The 15791-nt window shown below is 39.7% G+C and overlaps 3 protein-coding genes across 4 annotated transcripts; 1 reads left to right on the top strand and 2 right to left on the bottom strand.

Moving 5' to 3' along the window:
- Window positions 1-3028, bottom strand: rida (reactive intermediate imine deaminase A homolog). 2 transcript variants are annotated; one of them, XM_005917528.3, is made up of 6 exons: window positions 2847-3028; window positions 2006-2111; window positions 1850-1904; window positions 1694-1762; window positions 902-957; window positions 1-400 (listed from the first exon to the last, which is right to left on the bottom strand). In XM_005917528.3, exons 1-6 carry the CDS (start codon window positions 2909-2911, stop codon window positions 344-346), a joined length of 408 nt encoding a protein of 135 aa, XP_005917590.1. In that variant the 5' UTR covers window positions 2912-3028; the 3' UTR covers window positions 1-343. The 2 variants fall into 2 exon arrangements, with proteins under 2 accessions (XP_005917590.1, XP_014187637.1); XM_014332151.2 differs by lacking the exon at window positions 2847-3028 and adding an exon at window positions 2621-2806.
- A 571-nt stretch (window positions 3029-3599) lies between these two features.
- On the bottom strand, window positions 3600-11571 carry stk3 (serine/threonine kinase 3 (STE20 homolog, yeast)). The gene is made up of 11 exons (XM_005917529.3): window positions 11400-11571; window positions 9044-9124; window positions 8790-8918; window positions 8236-8350; window positions 7754-7918; window positions 7443-7610; window positions 7210-7347; window positions 6756-6881; window positions 6461-6662; window positions 6167-6357; window positions 3600-6038 (listed from the first exon to the last, which is right to left on the bottom strand). Exons 1-11 carry the CDS (start codon window positions 11420-11422, stop codon window positions 5880-5882), a joined length of 1497 nt encoding a protein of 498 aa, XP_005917591.1. The 5' UTR covers window positions 11423-11571; the 3' UTR covers window positions 3600-5879.
- A 199-nt stretch (window positions 11572-11770) lies between these two features.
- polr2k (RNA polymerase II, I and III subunit K) lies at window positions 11771-13872 on the top strand. Its single transcript, XM_005917531.2, has 4 exons — window positions 11771-11876; window positions 12078-12146; window positions 13397-13489; window positions 13672-13872. Exons 2-4 carry the CDS (start codon window positions 12086-12088, stop codon window positions 13692-13694), a joined length of 177 nt encoding a protein of 58 aa, XP_005917593.1. The 5' UTR covers window positions 11771-11876; window positions 12078-12085; the 3' UTR covers window positions 13695-13872.
- The last annotated feature ends 1919 nt before the right edge of the window (window positions 13873-15791 follow it).

Here is a 15791-nt window from a genome sequence, read left to right as displayed (position 1 = left end):
TATTCTCTGTGTTTTAATTTGATGCAGGATGAAAGCAAACATGTCACACTGATGTGTTACAGCATTTTTCTTTTTTTTAATGAGTGAAGTTATCAAACCAGAAGCCAAGAGGCTTGATGTTGTGTCCACTCCTACTGGATCCCTACTGTCTGTTTAACGAGCAGGCTGTGAAGTGTTAACAACTCAATGTTGCTCTGAATTTAAATCTTGAAAGACTGAAAAAGACTTTGGTGAAATTCGTGGCTCCTCAGGTGTTCTCTGGAAATACAATCAAGCTTCCACAGTGAACCTATAATGATAATAATTGGTGGCGCTACAGCTTGTTAGTAATGCAGCCGGGTAGTCAGGAGTCGGAGAGAGGACCGAGAACAGCGATCGCCTCAATTTCCACCAGCCCACCCTGAGGAGAAAAGGAGGAGACGCAGGTTGAAGAAATGACTGCAGAGGCGAAATATTAAATTATAATAGTGTCCAAAAATGAACACACGCACACAGTCATTCAAAAACCCCTGCAAAAAGCTTTTATACACATCTCTGCAGTCCCATGAAAAACCAAGTGATCCCCATAATTCTGTAGCTTGTAGATCCAACTTTAGCAGCAATAACTTGAATTTGGCCAAAAACAGCATTTACACTACATTTACTCATTTGTCCAAATAGCAGCAGAGTCTCCGCTGTGTGACAGTGTAAGCAAATTAAGTCCGGAAAACATGATTAATAGTTTAATTTGTGGTTTAAAATAAAACGCAAATCCCTCCTTTTTCAACCTTTCCGTTTCCAATCAGCATAAAAATGAAATTCATGACATCATCCATATGTGCACAGTAGCAGTGACTTTAAAGTGGGTGTGACATAATGTAATACAGTGCTAAAGGCGTGTAAAGCTGTGGTTAACACTCACTCTGGGGAGAGCAGCGACTTGGTAGGCAGCTCTGGCAGGAAACTTACTGCTGAAAACTGGGGAGGGAAACATTTTCGTCAGATTTGCATGCATTTGCAGAAGCACGGTGAAGTTATTCACTTCCATCAGTGAACCCATCTATGAATCTCAATTTGAATGGTTCATTTCAGCTTCTAATAATATGACAGGCTTTATTTATGAGTGGTTAGATTATTTACCCATGTATTATAGATAAGCAATAAAACAACAAGCACAGGTGCTTTGCAGCTGCTGGGTAGAAAGTTCCTTTGTCTGGTGTATAGCAGCGGCTGAGGATGGTAACACACACAGACAACCTGGAAAGGCACATTTTTGCCTTAACTTAAGTTTTAAACCAATTTTTATAAACCAGTAAAGGCTGAGTTTAAAGGATCAAAACAGAGTTTTAATGAAACATCTTCCTTCCTTCCTTCCTTTCACCACGGTCAGGGAAAGTAACCTGCCTGTGGTTTCGGTGGCAGTGCGAGGGAGAAAGATGGGAGTAAATGCCTAGTGCAGCACTGCCTGCTGGGAAAGGTTGGGTTACAGTTGTGTGCCTGCACTGTGGTGTCTATTTACAACTCTCTGGGTGCTGGAGCTTCCATTACACCTGACTGTTATGATCGGCGAGGAGGATGTGAGTAGAAGGCTGCTGTCGAGCAGCAGAGAAAAAGCTAAGTGAGCGCATCGGTCAGGTGACTCCTAAACTTGTCACACTGTCATTTTCCCTGCTAGTGTGGTCAAAATGAAAGGAACAATATAGTGCTGGCTTACATGTCTTGTAGACCTCATTGACGTTGTTGAAGTCATTTATATCTGCGAGTAACACAGTAGTCTTCACCACTGAAATGAAAGGGTTTATGTGCTCTGAAAGCTCGTGTTTAAATTTCAGAACATGTGAAACATACGAGGAGAAGCTCAGTTTCTCACCGTTGCTGTAGTCGCAGCCGGCAGCTTTAAGGATCTCCCCAATATTGATGAGTGCCTGAAGGACACGATGGGAAAGATTTGTTCGTATTTTAGGAATCTGTTGTGGATGCAACTTCTGCTGCAGCTGATCTAAACACTGGCAGAAGTGAGTTTCACCTGTTTGGCCTGAGCCTGCACTCCTCCATCTACCAGCTTCCCGGAGGCGACGTCCATCCCCAGCTGACCGGAGATGTACATGGTTCTGTCCACGATCACCGCCTGGCTGAGGACGACACACACACACACGTTTCTTTCTCAGGATGATGTTTCAGCAGGAGAAAGTGAAACAAAAGGCCAACAGTTCCAAGAAAATATTTCCTCACACCATTGCACCACCAGGCTGAATCACCGATACAAGGCACTTCCACTTTCCACACTTTCATGTTGTTTTTGCCGAATTTTTTTCCCCTTTCTTTATTCAAATCAGGCAACAAAGTATATATCTCATTTACATTGACATAGTTTTTTTTTCTTTTTTCCCCTTTTCCCTTCCCCTCTTTTTCCCCTTCCCTTTTGCCGAATTTTGATCGAATGTTAAAGCATAAATCAAGACCAGGATACATTTTTCCAATCTTCTGTCCGGTTTGGTGAGCCTGTGTAAACTAGAGCCTCAGTTTCCTGTTGCTGGTTGACAGGAGTGACATCCACCAAATAAATGATAAACCACGTGAACTTTGATCGAGTTATGATGGATTTAGAATAAGTCCCAGCACTTTCTTCGGGACACCTTACCTGTATATTCCCTGCCTCACAGGAGCTTTTGGTGTGTAGATGATTTGGCGACGAATTGAAGCCATTATAAGCCAGCTGCTTGTCGACCTTACTCGGTTTCCTGCTATGCTGGGGCCCCTTTGCCCCACTGAGAAACTTTTAACTTTGGTTCTCTCTGTGAGTTCACTGAACTGTAAGACCAGGCCCTGATCAAACATCGGACTGTCCTTGTGCTCCCGCGTCTCACCTGTATGGGCCGATGGCAGACGGGGCCGACGCAGTGTTAACGATCCTTCTGTTGAGCGCAGACATGCTTTCCAGATTTCTTCAACTTGCTGCCAACCTTTCCGAAGAGCTGTGATTAATGCAACTGTGCAAGAAAAGCTGCAGAAAAAGAAGGAACACTGTTTCCGTAAAGTCTACCGTACCGCACTGAATAGAGGAGCAGCAGGCGCGCTTATAGCTATAAAAAGGCGTTAAATATAAAATGAAATGCGCCCTTGGCAGAAGAGTTACGGTGAAGGGCGTCAAAGCTGCCTTTATGAAGGCAAAGATCAGCGGTATTGCCCGAAGTTTTGATATCGATCCGAAACCAAGTAAATACAGGGTCGATATTTTTAACCGATAACGAGAGCCAGTGGGTCATGATTTATGCAATTAATCAGATTTAATTCACCACTAAATCACAGCGATTTTTATTTTCCACATTAGTTAACACAAAACATACTATTCAGCTTTTCATGGGAATTTTTTTCATATTTTTTGGCATCCAGGAATGTAAATGTACCTGTCTCTCTGTGCTAGAGGCTAAGAATAAAGCAGATGTGACCGTCAACACAAAAACTTTCATGCACTTTTCATAGTGTGTGTTTGTTGTATTTTTTTTTTTTCAATTCCAAAAAAAGTAACACAAGTCTACATAATGAAATCAGAGTATCTAATCATGTCATGTTGGTATTAATCCATCCACATCTAAAGATTAGACCAAAGCCAGCTCTGGTTAACTATAAGTGACTTTTATTACTTTTTCAACATTTTTGAAACTTTATTAAAGTATTACAAACAGAACATAATAAATTAAATGCTTACATTCCACTCTACACCCTTCAATCTTTACATAAACCGAATAAGTGAAGTAAATGAAGACAGAAATCATAATGATATAGCAAAAGGTGGCTTTAGGTAACTGTACATATTACAGCCAGTTCTAAAGAAACAAGACAAAATCATAAAAAAACCCAAAACAAACTATTGGACTTTTCAGTGTTCAATAGTTTTTAATTAAAGCAAAATTAAAGGAAGCCCACATTTTCTTCTTAAACATCACTTTCCTTATACAACAGCATTCTACTACAGAGCAAAATTAAGTATAAACATGCATAGTCCAACCACATTTACATGACCAAGGGCCAAAATATTAACAGCCAAATCAGCCACAATATTTAAACCAGTGTCACGAAAAGAAAAGAAAGCAGAGCGGTTAATAAATAAAGTGAATGCTTGTGTGAACTGCAGGCTTAATTCATGAAGGGTTTCCATCTGCTTCACCTACAAAACACATTCATAAGTAACAGCAACCAGCAGATTCACTGCACGTTTTTAACATTAAGACAGGATGAATTCATTCATTCACAGGGTCATTATTAGCGCTTAAAAAGTAACACATACTTTAGCAGAAGAGCTGAATTAGAGCCAGAAGCCAGATACATAGACAAAAACAAAAAATGTAGTAACCATTCAACAAGCTTAATGATTTTTGGGAGTAAAAACTACAAATTCTTTCCTTCTTTTCATTTTTTGATTAAATTCCTTTGAATTTGGTTACTAAAGTGGTCCAACAAGCATATGCAGCGTGTGGGAAATTTTACAGCTGACTTCATTTATGATAAGAAAGGAAAACATTCCTCACTTATTTAAAATACAGGGGAAAAAGCCTTCATGTTCACATAAAAGAAGCCAAAGCTTGTGTCCCAAAACCCACAAAGCACATTTTTTGTCTTTTTCTCCCCTTCAAATATCAGGAAACAGAAAGCACTCTCACTGATAGCTGAAAAAAGCTGCAGGGTAAAAAAACGAAAAAAAGAAAAGAAAACTTGAACCAATGGAGGAAAAATTATCATCTAAAAATAAAGAGAACAATTAGAAATCACGTGTGTGGCTGATGTAGCGGCTCTGGTTTTAAGTACAACCGTTACGTCTTTCGAGTCTTTTTTCTCAACCTGATGTGTTTTTCCTAAAGTGGAAAACAGCAATTAAACCATTTATGCAATAATTCAGGGTCTGGCCTTGTCACTCAGCTCTCTTAATGCTACCTCAAGTCAATCAGTCAAAGTGGAACAATCAAAAGAAATCAAAGTTATCTAAACTTAAACATTTAAAGAATGCTGTGCAGTGTTTAGGAATGACTTTCACCTTTTCCCCCTATTTGGAAATTACGTTTGTTTAACGTTTCAGGGTGTTGAGGATGAAGAGCAGTGAGGGAGTGTCGTGTGTGTTTACGAGGCACTAAAAGATGCTTCAGATCTGCCACTATAGACTGTGCACTGGGTGTATAAGGAAACCCAGAACGTCATACCTGAAAAACACCTAATTTAAATAAAAGATGATGCAGACTAAAGAGAAGCTGGTCCACAAAATAGCTGAAAACATGCGCAATCTGTTCTTTGACATTCACTGGATTTTTCTAAGCTTTCAATAGTCTCTCGTCCAACTCTTCTCCAGCTGAGGAAACAAACGTGACCATCCAAAGACTCGGTCGTTTTACTACATTGCTTATGTTGAAAAATCAGGTTTCAAATATTTTAAGGCAACTTCATCATCAACATCACCTCGATTGTCTTTGGTCATGGATGAACCTCCACAGCTTTTGTCGCAGGTATTTCCAAACTAGGCTCTATGTTTTATTTACAGTGAAGGTAAAAAGTCTCGGGGAGGTGGGGGGTGGGGGTAATGCCATTGACCTCGCTCGCTGCTCCTGCTGAAGAAAAGGCTTTTTGCTGATTAAAGAGGAAATTCTTTGTGTGACTCTCAGATGTGTTACAGCCACAGCTTGGTTCTCCTTTTTCTTTTTTTGGAAGGGTGTGGATTCCCAGAACCAAACAGACATCATCCAGTAAAGGAAGCATCTTACTTCACTTAGAGGTCAGCTAACAGGCAGCCAGAACAGCAGAGGGCATCCAATGAGATTGTTTTGGTTCCCCCGAAATCACTGGACAGAATTTGTTGTTTACCGTGGCTTAGGGAAAGCCAGATTAGAGGAGGACAGGGTCAGAAGGGGCATTTAGAAGTTCTGTTGTCGTCTCTTCTTGGCATCCATTGCATCCAGGATGGGCTGCCTTTTGGCAGTGTAGCGCTGCCTGAGCTCCTCAATCTCCCGCTCCATCATGGGATCCAAGGCAGTCAGGCGTAACTGCAGCTCCTCAAAGTCCAGGTTCTTCAACTGAGAGGCAACACAGACAAACAACAGACGGAAAAAATGAGTCACAACACTCAGAGCTGCTTCTGTTTTGCTGCTGTAAACATTTCCACAATGAATAACACTACAACAGAGTCACGGATGACACTCACAAAGTCAAAGTCTCCGTCCTGAGGCACCTTCCAGTTGTCAGGGAAGACGTTTTTGGACTGGATATGGTAGCCTTGCTGCTCCTGTGCCTGGTTGTGGTTGTAGCTCTCCTGCTGCTGGGCCGCCTTGTTGTCCTGCTTGTCGAAGTAATCCATGAAGGAAGGACGAATCGGCTGCTGGGGGGTGGCATGTCCTGTGGAGGAGGAAATGGGTTAAACTCGAAGGTAACAAAATAAACTTTCTGGACAGAATATTTTGGAGACCGTCTCATTCAGGCAGACATCATATCCGCTCACTTCTCATCGATCCCTGGTCTTCCTCCTCGTCTTCATCGTCACTGTTGATGACCATAGTGCCAAGGTCTGACTCAAGCATAGTGCTGCCGTGCTCAATCATTGTCTGCGCCCCGTCGCTCATAGTGCTGGTGGCGCGCATGGTTCCGGCGCCCTCTGAGCCCGACTTAACCATAGTGTGAGAATCCACCTCAGTCTCTTCCTCCTGGATGGAATAAAGAACAGAGTTAAGACATGCAGCATTACATCTGAGGTTTCTTCACCCCAGACCTTTCTGTGAATAAATCAGCACACGCACCGAGTTGTCATCCTCCTCTTCCAGCTCTCTCTGCTGCTCCTGCTGCCTCTTGGCTTTCATCTCCATGGCTTCAGTAATCAGGTCTCTCAGGATCGTAACTGGCTTGGCCTGGCTGATGAATGGATGCTGGAGATTCACAAGACCAAAAAGATAAAAGTTATATGAACTATATTTTACATGCAAATGTATTTCCATACGAGTATATCCACCCAGCATCATGTGTTACACCCTCTGATGTTTCTATGTGCCTGAGGCGGCATTAAATTTTCCATATTTACAAATCTCCAGGGTATCTGGGGAAGACTATTTGCTCTCTATTTTATACGTTTGCTTTCATCTTGTATCAGTTATTTGAACAGGGAAGGACACTAAGAGCAACTTAGTGTCTTTCCCTGTTCAAATAACATAATAATAGTAGTAATCCATGTATGTGGTGGCGAGGTCATCTTCTTACCTGTAGCAGCTGTGTGGCCGTCGCTCTCTGCTCCGGGTTCTTCACTAAACACTTCTTGACAAAGTCTGTAAACTCGTCTGACCAGAGCTCCGGCTTCCTGAATGTTGGAGGAGGGTTGGTTGGGATCATAAAGATTGCCTGCAGAAACACGATAACAGGATTATGGTGGATTAAAAAAGAGGATAAAAGTTTTTCACAACACATTTAAAACAAGAAGAAATGTTTCCACTCACTCTCATTGGATGAATGTCTGCATAAGGAGGTTTACCCTCTGCCATCTCTATGGATGTGATGCCCAGGGACCAGATGTCAGCTACACAGTTGTAGCCGATCTCCTGAATTACCTCGGGTGCCATCCAGAATGGAGTACCGATCACAGTGTTTCTCTTTGCCATGGTGTCCTACAGAGTGGGAATATATATTACCCCAGACTTTTAGAGCATGACAGGACCAAGCGAGAACTCCTCAGAAGCAAATTACAAACAGTATCATGCTGGCAGACATTACTTCATCTTATCACTACTGACATATGCTGCAATTTTACCGTCAGCTGTCCAGCAACTCCAAAGTCTGCCAGTTTGGCGTGTCCCTCTGTGTTAAGAAGGATGTTTCCTGCTTTGATGTCCCGATGGATCTTCCTCATGAAGTGAAGATACTCGAGTCCCTTCAGTGTCGACTTAAGGATGGTTGCAATTTCATCTTCTGTCAGCTGAGAGATTGAAGATTAAAAACCAAACATGAACAAACAGACCATTAACTGCTGCACTTGTCTGTAGTTTTTTTTTAAATCATTAGTTCGCTGAGTTCAGTTAAAGACAAGGTCAACCTGGAGATCTTTTCACTTTTAAGTCGCAATAAATACTGCACTTTGAATTGAAACTTTATCAAAAAATATTTTCTTCCTGACACAAAAACTAGTGAATTAAAGCCACCATTGCAGTCGTTACTGACAACAGGTCAAAGGCACTTTTAAATAAAGTTTTAGCGCAGTTGCACACGTCGCTGCGGCTCAGCGTAGACACCCACCGTCTTGTTGCGCAGTCTAATGATGTCAGAGACAGAGCCAGCGCCGCAGTACTCCATCACAATCCACAGGTCTGTGTTCTTGAAGTAGCTGCCATAGTATTTCACCACATAGGGGCTGGGGAGGAAACGCAACATGGAGTGGTTATCAAAGGAGAAGATACAGAGCAGAAGTGAGAAAAAAAATCTCATGGATCCAGACACGAGAGAGCTACATGGGCTATGATGATGATGTCATACTTCCTTCTTTATTATCTCTGTAAAATGTCTTTTGAGGCTTTTCCTGGCTCAGAATGGATCTTTGAGAGAAGGCTGGCTAAGTGCAACTGGTCTCCATACAGTTAACACTAACAGGCTCTTATCTAATTAAACAGAACAACTGTGCAATTCCCTGTTATTTAGGGCAGATGATAAGCAAAAATGTATTCTGAGTCTGCAAATAAACAATGATTTTCTCTCAAACCACTTTACTGGATGCCACATTTTTTATATTGAGGAAAAACCTTGCTTTCAAGGGCAAAAATGGGCGTATGGTATGAGACATACTGCTGTCCCACCTGTCACACTGCTGCATGATGGAGATCTCTTTGATGATTTCCTGCAGATCTGACTCCACAGGCACCTGCTTGATTGCCACCACCTGGCCGGACTCCTTATGAATGGCTTTAAACACGCTGCCATAGGAACTAAAAACACACACAAAGCTTAAAGTCACATGTATGGCTGCAGTGCTTTATTACAACTGACAGCACTTAAAAAACGATTTATTACGCAATGGTCAGCTGTAAAAATGGAAGTTAAGACTTCTTACCCTTCACCGAGTTTCTCGAGAACATCAAACACTTCCTCTGGCTGTTTCGTCAAACTATCTTCACTCAGCTTTTTCAGCTTACTGTAAAAAGGGAATAAGACAGCAATATAAAAGTGAAAGCAATGATAAGTGGAAAAGGCAAATCTAAACATTACAAAACAGGAGACACGGCATCGTTTCAGCATCTGTAAATGAACAGCTGTGGGTGATTTTTAGTCTGGACATAAATGTCAAACACACTGAGACTGCAACCTGTTATTATTTCTGTTTGCTGTCATTTAAAGATATTTTTAGGCTTGTGTATCGGTGCTTTCAAACACCAGAATATGAGGTAATACTTCTTCACAGATAAAAAAAAATAAAAATCAGCACCGCAGCCAAACAACAGGAATAAGTCATTATTAGTTAAGTTCAAAGTGATCGACAAAATAAGTTATTGTGAAAGTGAAAACACAACCCAGCATGCACTGTTCACTATTTTCTGACTTGATCAAAAATATTATCACGTGCAATACGAGACTAAAGGAGGTTGTTTCCCCCTGAGCAACGCCAAGTGACGCAAGCTTCAATAAGGTTCCTCAGTCTGGCTCTAGTGAATAAATCAAACACAATGAATCAATGATTCAGTCATTTAAAAATTATCCTACATGAGCTCTGACTAAGACAACAAACAGATTGTGTGTGTTTTTCCTTTAAAAGGGTATTTCTATACTACCTCTTAGAAAGGTTTGCACTATATGAAGCTGTAAAGGCCCTCACATCCTGCTGTTCCTGTTAATTTCCACTAAGAAGAACAGAAACGTTCAAGTATGGTGTCCTCAAAGTCTTTCAGAGAAGCCTTTTACTGAAGGTGAGAAGAGCTGAAAACATTGCCGTTTTTTCTTGAATCCAAAATAAAAAAAACTTATTCAGTCTGAATTTCACATAGTGTTTTATAACTGAATAGACTCATTCTTTAATTTCATTGTACATTTATGAATCTTACAGTAAACTTTTAAGCACTATTTACTTTATATTTGTATTGTCTTTATATTACGCACACTTAATTTTATTTTTGTCAATGATTTCCAAAGCAGTTCTAATTTCTTTTGATTTTGTTATCATTCATTTAAAAAAATATTTTACTATTCTATTATAATCATGTTATTTAAGATAAAATGTTTTTATTGCTAGTTAGTATCTCTGATTATGTTAACTACACACACACATAGCTTAAATAGGAAATCTTTCCTACCAAACTCTGTCAACCTAAATGTTTAATAATATTACTTTATTATTATTATTATTGTTATTATTCATCCTTTATAGTGTTGTAACAAAAGGGTTGCTCATGGAATGGAATAAATAAATATTTCTCATCTGCACATCTGAACATGTGTGATCTCATAATTTAAAAATAGTACAGCAATCATACAAAGACTTCAGATCTGTCGCCTTGTGGTTAAAAAGCTATTCAGTAAAATTAACTTGCATTGTCTTTTTTTGAGCCTGTGAACTCATGAACCACCACAGAACAGAAACCAACTAAGTAATCAGTAACGTGTAATACTGGTTTGTCTTCAGGAATCGTGCCAAAAAATACCGTGTTCGACATTTAAACAGTTCTAAATGATGGCCTGTGATCTATCAAGCATATATCTCTTATAAAGGATTTCAAGTCACTCTGAGCAAGCAGTAGAAGCTGCAATCAGTATTTGGCAAAGTGGCTTTTATATATCTTTCATTTATTTGGATAAAAAGTTTTACTGACATTCAAAATGTATTTTTTTTTTCAATAGAGATCACGCAAAGAGGCAAGCCAAAACATGGAGGACCTTTAACTTTTACAAGGACATTTTACGTGTCCAAGAAAGTCAATAACAATAACGCAGACTCATAAAGAGAGATCACGTCTTATATATATATATATATATATGTCTAACCCCTTCATAAAGCCTAATAACTAAAGCCTGTTTACAAATACAGGCAACAATATTAGACATAAAAAGACACAGTAATTCAATTTTTGCAGGACACTCGGGAAGCTAGAGGCTGATTCAGTGCGATCATTCATGCGATTGAATGATATTTCAAGTGCAAATCTAACCACTGAACAAAACACTCTTACAGAGACTTGGGAACACAAAACGACCACATCATTAGCCAAATCTATTAGAAACTCAATTGAGGGCTCAGGAAAGAGCGTCTCTGTATGAGGAACGATCTGTACATTCGTGAACAGAACTGAAAGTTTGAGAGAAGACTGGCAACGATAAGTTAGCTTAGCATCAGCTAGCTCGGCGACATCCACCGAGCGTTAGCTGTTCGGCTAGCTCGTTAATAATAGCATTTTTAGCGTAGTCAAATTAACACAAACCTTTTGGGCGCAGACGTCTCCATGATGTACGACTTCAAAACTAAAAAGAAAACACACTAATAGGGACTCGTGGCACTTTTGGGACCAGCAGTCAGGACAAGAACATTGTCGACTGAATCGTTGTTGTCAAAAACTAAAGCAGCGCCAGCTGAGGGATCGTCAGATGACGGTGTTACGGCCTCAACGCAGCGCCCCCTGCTGGAGCGGAGTACAAACAAAACGGCTTAAAATACTCTCCTTAGAAACATTGAATAATTTGTATCAATTAAACAACTGAAACTTGTGAATAAAATGTTACTGATAATATAGCTGTCCACAAAAATACAATTGCTTTCTCTGGTCTCTTTCAAAGACATCGTCCGACCAATCACAAGCGACTTTGCTGTGAGGTGCACGACTGTTCTACGCATGTGCAGGCAGGAGCCTTGTGGAGTATGAAAAGAGAGGTAAACAGCTAACAGCTAACGTGTTTAAACGGTGAGAAACCTTGTTATTATCTTTCCATCCTGTGTACTCCGTATCTGTTAGGTTTATGCAGCGTTTTTAGATACTTTAAAGATATTTGTTGTTTGCTCTAAATACCGGTTGGGTTGTTTTAGTCTGTTTCGGGCAGTACCATGCTGTTTCTGTTAGCATGTTCTTAACAGTTATCTCTCTGTCTCTATTTTTTTTGTTAAGAATCAGAAATGGATACGCAGAAAGATCTACAGCCGCCCAAGCAGCAGCCTATGATCTACATATGTGGAGGTATGTTACAACGTTTACTTTAGTAATGCCACCGCTGGTAATGCAAACAGTACGATTTTACCTGCTCTAATGCAAACCTTTCATCACTGCCATCACGGCTGCTTCTCCTCTGGATGTTTTTCTTACATTACACCGCATAGACCTTACATATTGTTCATAATGTGTTCCTTCATAGTAACAATTCTCTCATAATAAGTTGACAAATAATAAACTACAGCTCAATTTAGAGTGTATAACTAGCCTCTCCGACATTAATAAATTAAGGATTAATCCGTAGTTAATGCTTCAGAGATCGCTAAGAGTGTATTTTTCCAGGTATTACAACACTAGTTTTTAGAGAAAACCGTCTAGCACACTATATCATGTCCTGTTTTACCTAATACATGAAAATTCGCATAACTACCGTCTGTAATTATAAATATGAGTTCAGTATTGGTACTAATTAACACTTGGAGCCCAAAACTTGCCTATTGTAAACCGGTCTGTGCATTCAAAGCTGTGATACCTGGCATGTGTGGAATTTCCATTCACTGAAATTACATCTCAGGTGCCTTTATAGCCTCATGACCCCTACTCCTTTTCTAATCTCTGTTTTAATCATAGTTAGCTTGGGATAAGTTGATTGTATTGTTCTGTATGTATGTATGATGATTTTTTTTTTTTTTACCTTGTGGGTATTTGTGCTTCCAGGTGCAAAACACAAGTACTAACTGAGAGTTACATGATGTTCTTGTGTTTGAATAGTGTCTTTACTACTTAATCCACTGTGGTGGAGACATCTGGAGGACATAACATACACATTAGGCTCACTAGATGTTTACAGTGGGAAATATTAAACCTCCTTTACAGTCTGATACAATGTTACTATTTTGGAACCAATAATAATTATTTCACCATGATTACGTAATGTTGGTCATCTTGCATCTGGAAAAAGAACCACCCTGATTTTAGTTCTAATAAGTTTTGTGGCAAGGTGTAAAAACTCAATAACAATCTGAATGAACTGAAATGAATACATCTTACACATTATGGACTAAATGTTGGGCCACACCTCTTTGAATTCAGAGGCATGCGCTAACTAAGTGAATAAAAGTTACCAACACTCTGCTGACTCAGTAGCTGCATAGGTCCAAACTTTCTCTGTCATTAACATCAGCAGAAAAACTATGTGAGGGGGTGTTGCCCGCTGCTCTGCTCTGCTCAAACTGCACTTGAACACATAACACCATGTTTTCTCTCGTCACTTGCAGAATGTCACACCGAGAACGAAATCAAAGCCCGCGATCCGATCAGATGCAGAGAGTGTGGCTACAGGATCATGTACAAGAAGAGAACAAAGAGATGTATCCTTTTGACTTTATGTGCATGAAGACAACTTGTGAAAACATTAAAAATGACCAGTTGACTTGTTTATTTCAGATGTGAGTCTTTTTGCTAAAGAGTGTTCAGATATTTTGATTTTGATTGATATTTTATGAATTGGTTGCTACGTTTGCTGTGGATTTCCTTGACTCTCTGATTTCAGTGGTTGTATTCGATGCCCGATGAAGAAGAGGAGAGGAGCAGTTTTGACTCTGTTTACTGTTTGTAGTGTGGGATCGTGTAAATAAATAGACCTGGCTTCAGATTTGTGAACTACTCATTTTATTCTCGGTCTAAACAATACATTTGCTTGTCAAAAATGTATGAAAGTTTGTTTTGGTTTATTAAATAATAACTATTTTAACTGGTCGTGACTGTTTTTTCCCAGTTTTTCTAACTGATGAGCTTATTTAATTAGTAGCATCTCCATGACGACAGGAAAATTTGTGTTTCAGCTCTTGTAGACTTTTCTATATTCTTGTAGTCACGTGTAATTGGTCTGTTGCTATGAGATGTTTGCAGCTTTTCGACCCCTGAAATGAAGTCTGCCTTTCAGAATAACAAAATGCAGCAGGGGAAGTAACCTGATTTTGTGTAATGCAAACTGTTTTTTTGGCCTTTTTCATAGTAATAAAGATTAAATGAGACTGCAATGTTTTCTTCCCCTCACCCTCAAAGGTTTTCTTTTTATTGACTTTGACTGTAGGATGGTTGTTGGTACCAGACAGGCTGATCTACCAGGATTTTCCCACAGCCATCTCCCAAAGAGAAAAAATATCCAGTGAGCGGCAGTTCTCTAGGTGAAATTGCATCATTGACGCAGGAGAGGATTGGACAGAGTTTTGAGACGATTAAAAAAACAAAAGAAAGAAAAAGGCAACAGTAACTCAAATGACAACTGCTTACAAGCGAGGTATTCGGAAGAGCGTATCTGAATGCACAACGTAAAACCCTGAAGGAGACCGGCTACAGCTACAGAAGACCGCATTGGGTCCCTCAGTTTCCTGTCCACAATGAACAGGAAACATACTGGCTCACCAAAATTGCACAATAGAAGAAGAATTAAAGAGTTAAGGTAACTCTGATTGCAAAAGGGGGACCAACCCAGTACAAGCAAGGTGTGCTTAAGTGTCCATTGAGTGTATTTTTGATCTAAAGCAGCACTATAATAGCTTTAACTTCTTTAAATTACACTGTTTCCCCAAGTTTAGCTTTTAAGTTGATTTAAATCTAAATCTATTTTTTTTGTTCATTTAGTCCCTTAATATCTGCATGGCAACTTTTTAGTTTGGCTTACTACAAAGATTTCAAACTGTTGCACTCTCTCTACTCAAAGGTGCAAAAATCCTCATACCAGCACGTCTGCATCTCACTGGTTTAATTTGTACAAATGCTGAAAATCTGTGACAGATTCTTCTGACTTACTGGCTGCTGGGCAGCTGAAGGAGACTCCAGCAGTGTCTTTGTTTTTTGTACACATTACACAAATAAGACACAACAAATAATAGATAATAACAAAAAACTAAAATGAGGTGTTTCATTAAGATGAGATACCAAATGAAATAGCAAACAAAGCCTTCACTGGGATCATTACTTGCACTTGGGTTTAGCAGCTATTTCATTTCAAACTTCCATCTTTAAAAGATTCTAATAAAACATTTGTGTGAACCTGTGATTTGATGTAATTACATGCCAAAATGTTGACCAATAGAAAATAAGCCTGATTTAATTTCCCGGTGCTGGACAGAGAGCTGCTTCCAGCTAAGATGCTGCTGAGAGAGTTACGAACAACGTGTTCTCATCAACAAAGTAATTACTTTGCTGAACTACCCTTTAGGTGACAAACAGGACTGGATTCAATGATTGTTTTCATTACTGGACTGGGTTTTCCATCAACAAAATGTAATTTTACATGATTAATATTCTGTTTGTTTGCTGTTGATCAGATTTGCAGCTCACTCCAATTATCCTAAGAGTAATTAAACATTTATATCTTTCCACTGTGTCAAACTGTTGCCTGTCAGTTACTTCTTCTCCAGTAATACAGCGTAAATCATGTATAATCGAAATTATAATGGTTTTGTTTTCTTACAATTTGATGAATTAAAGCATCAAAGTGTCTCGCATGTGTGTGTCTGGTCCAGGTTTCCTCTGCTCTGAAGTCTAAACTGAGGCTCTCCCTTCAGAGCTGTCCTACTGCAGCACTGCATCGCTGTGGCACTCCCCCCTCCCCCTCGCTGACATCACATCTGACGCCTCATGTCGGGGGTGTGTCCAGCAGAA

Source organism: Haplochromis burtoni, unplaced genomic scaffold, assembly GCF_018398535.1.
Source record: "Haplochromis burtoni strain Fernald_Lab_line unplaced genomic scaffold, NCSU_Asbu1 Contig_25, whole genome shotgun sequence".
In the NCBI taxonomy this organism is placed as follows: Eukaryota; Metazoa; Chordata; class Actinopteri; order Cichliformes; family Cichlidae; genus Haplochromis; species Haplochromis burtoni.
Note: the sequence above shows the minus strand (reverse complement) of the source record. Positions and strands in the feature narration are given on the sequence as shown.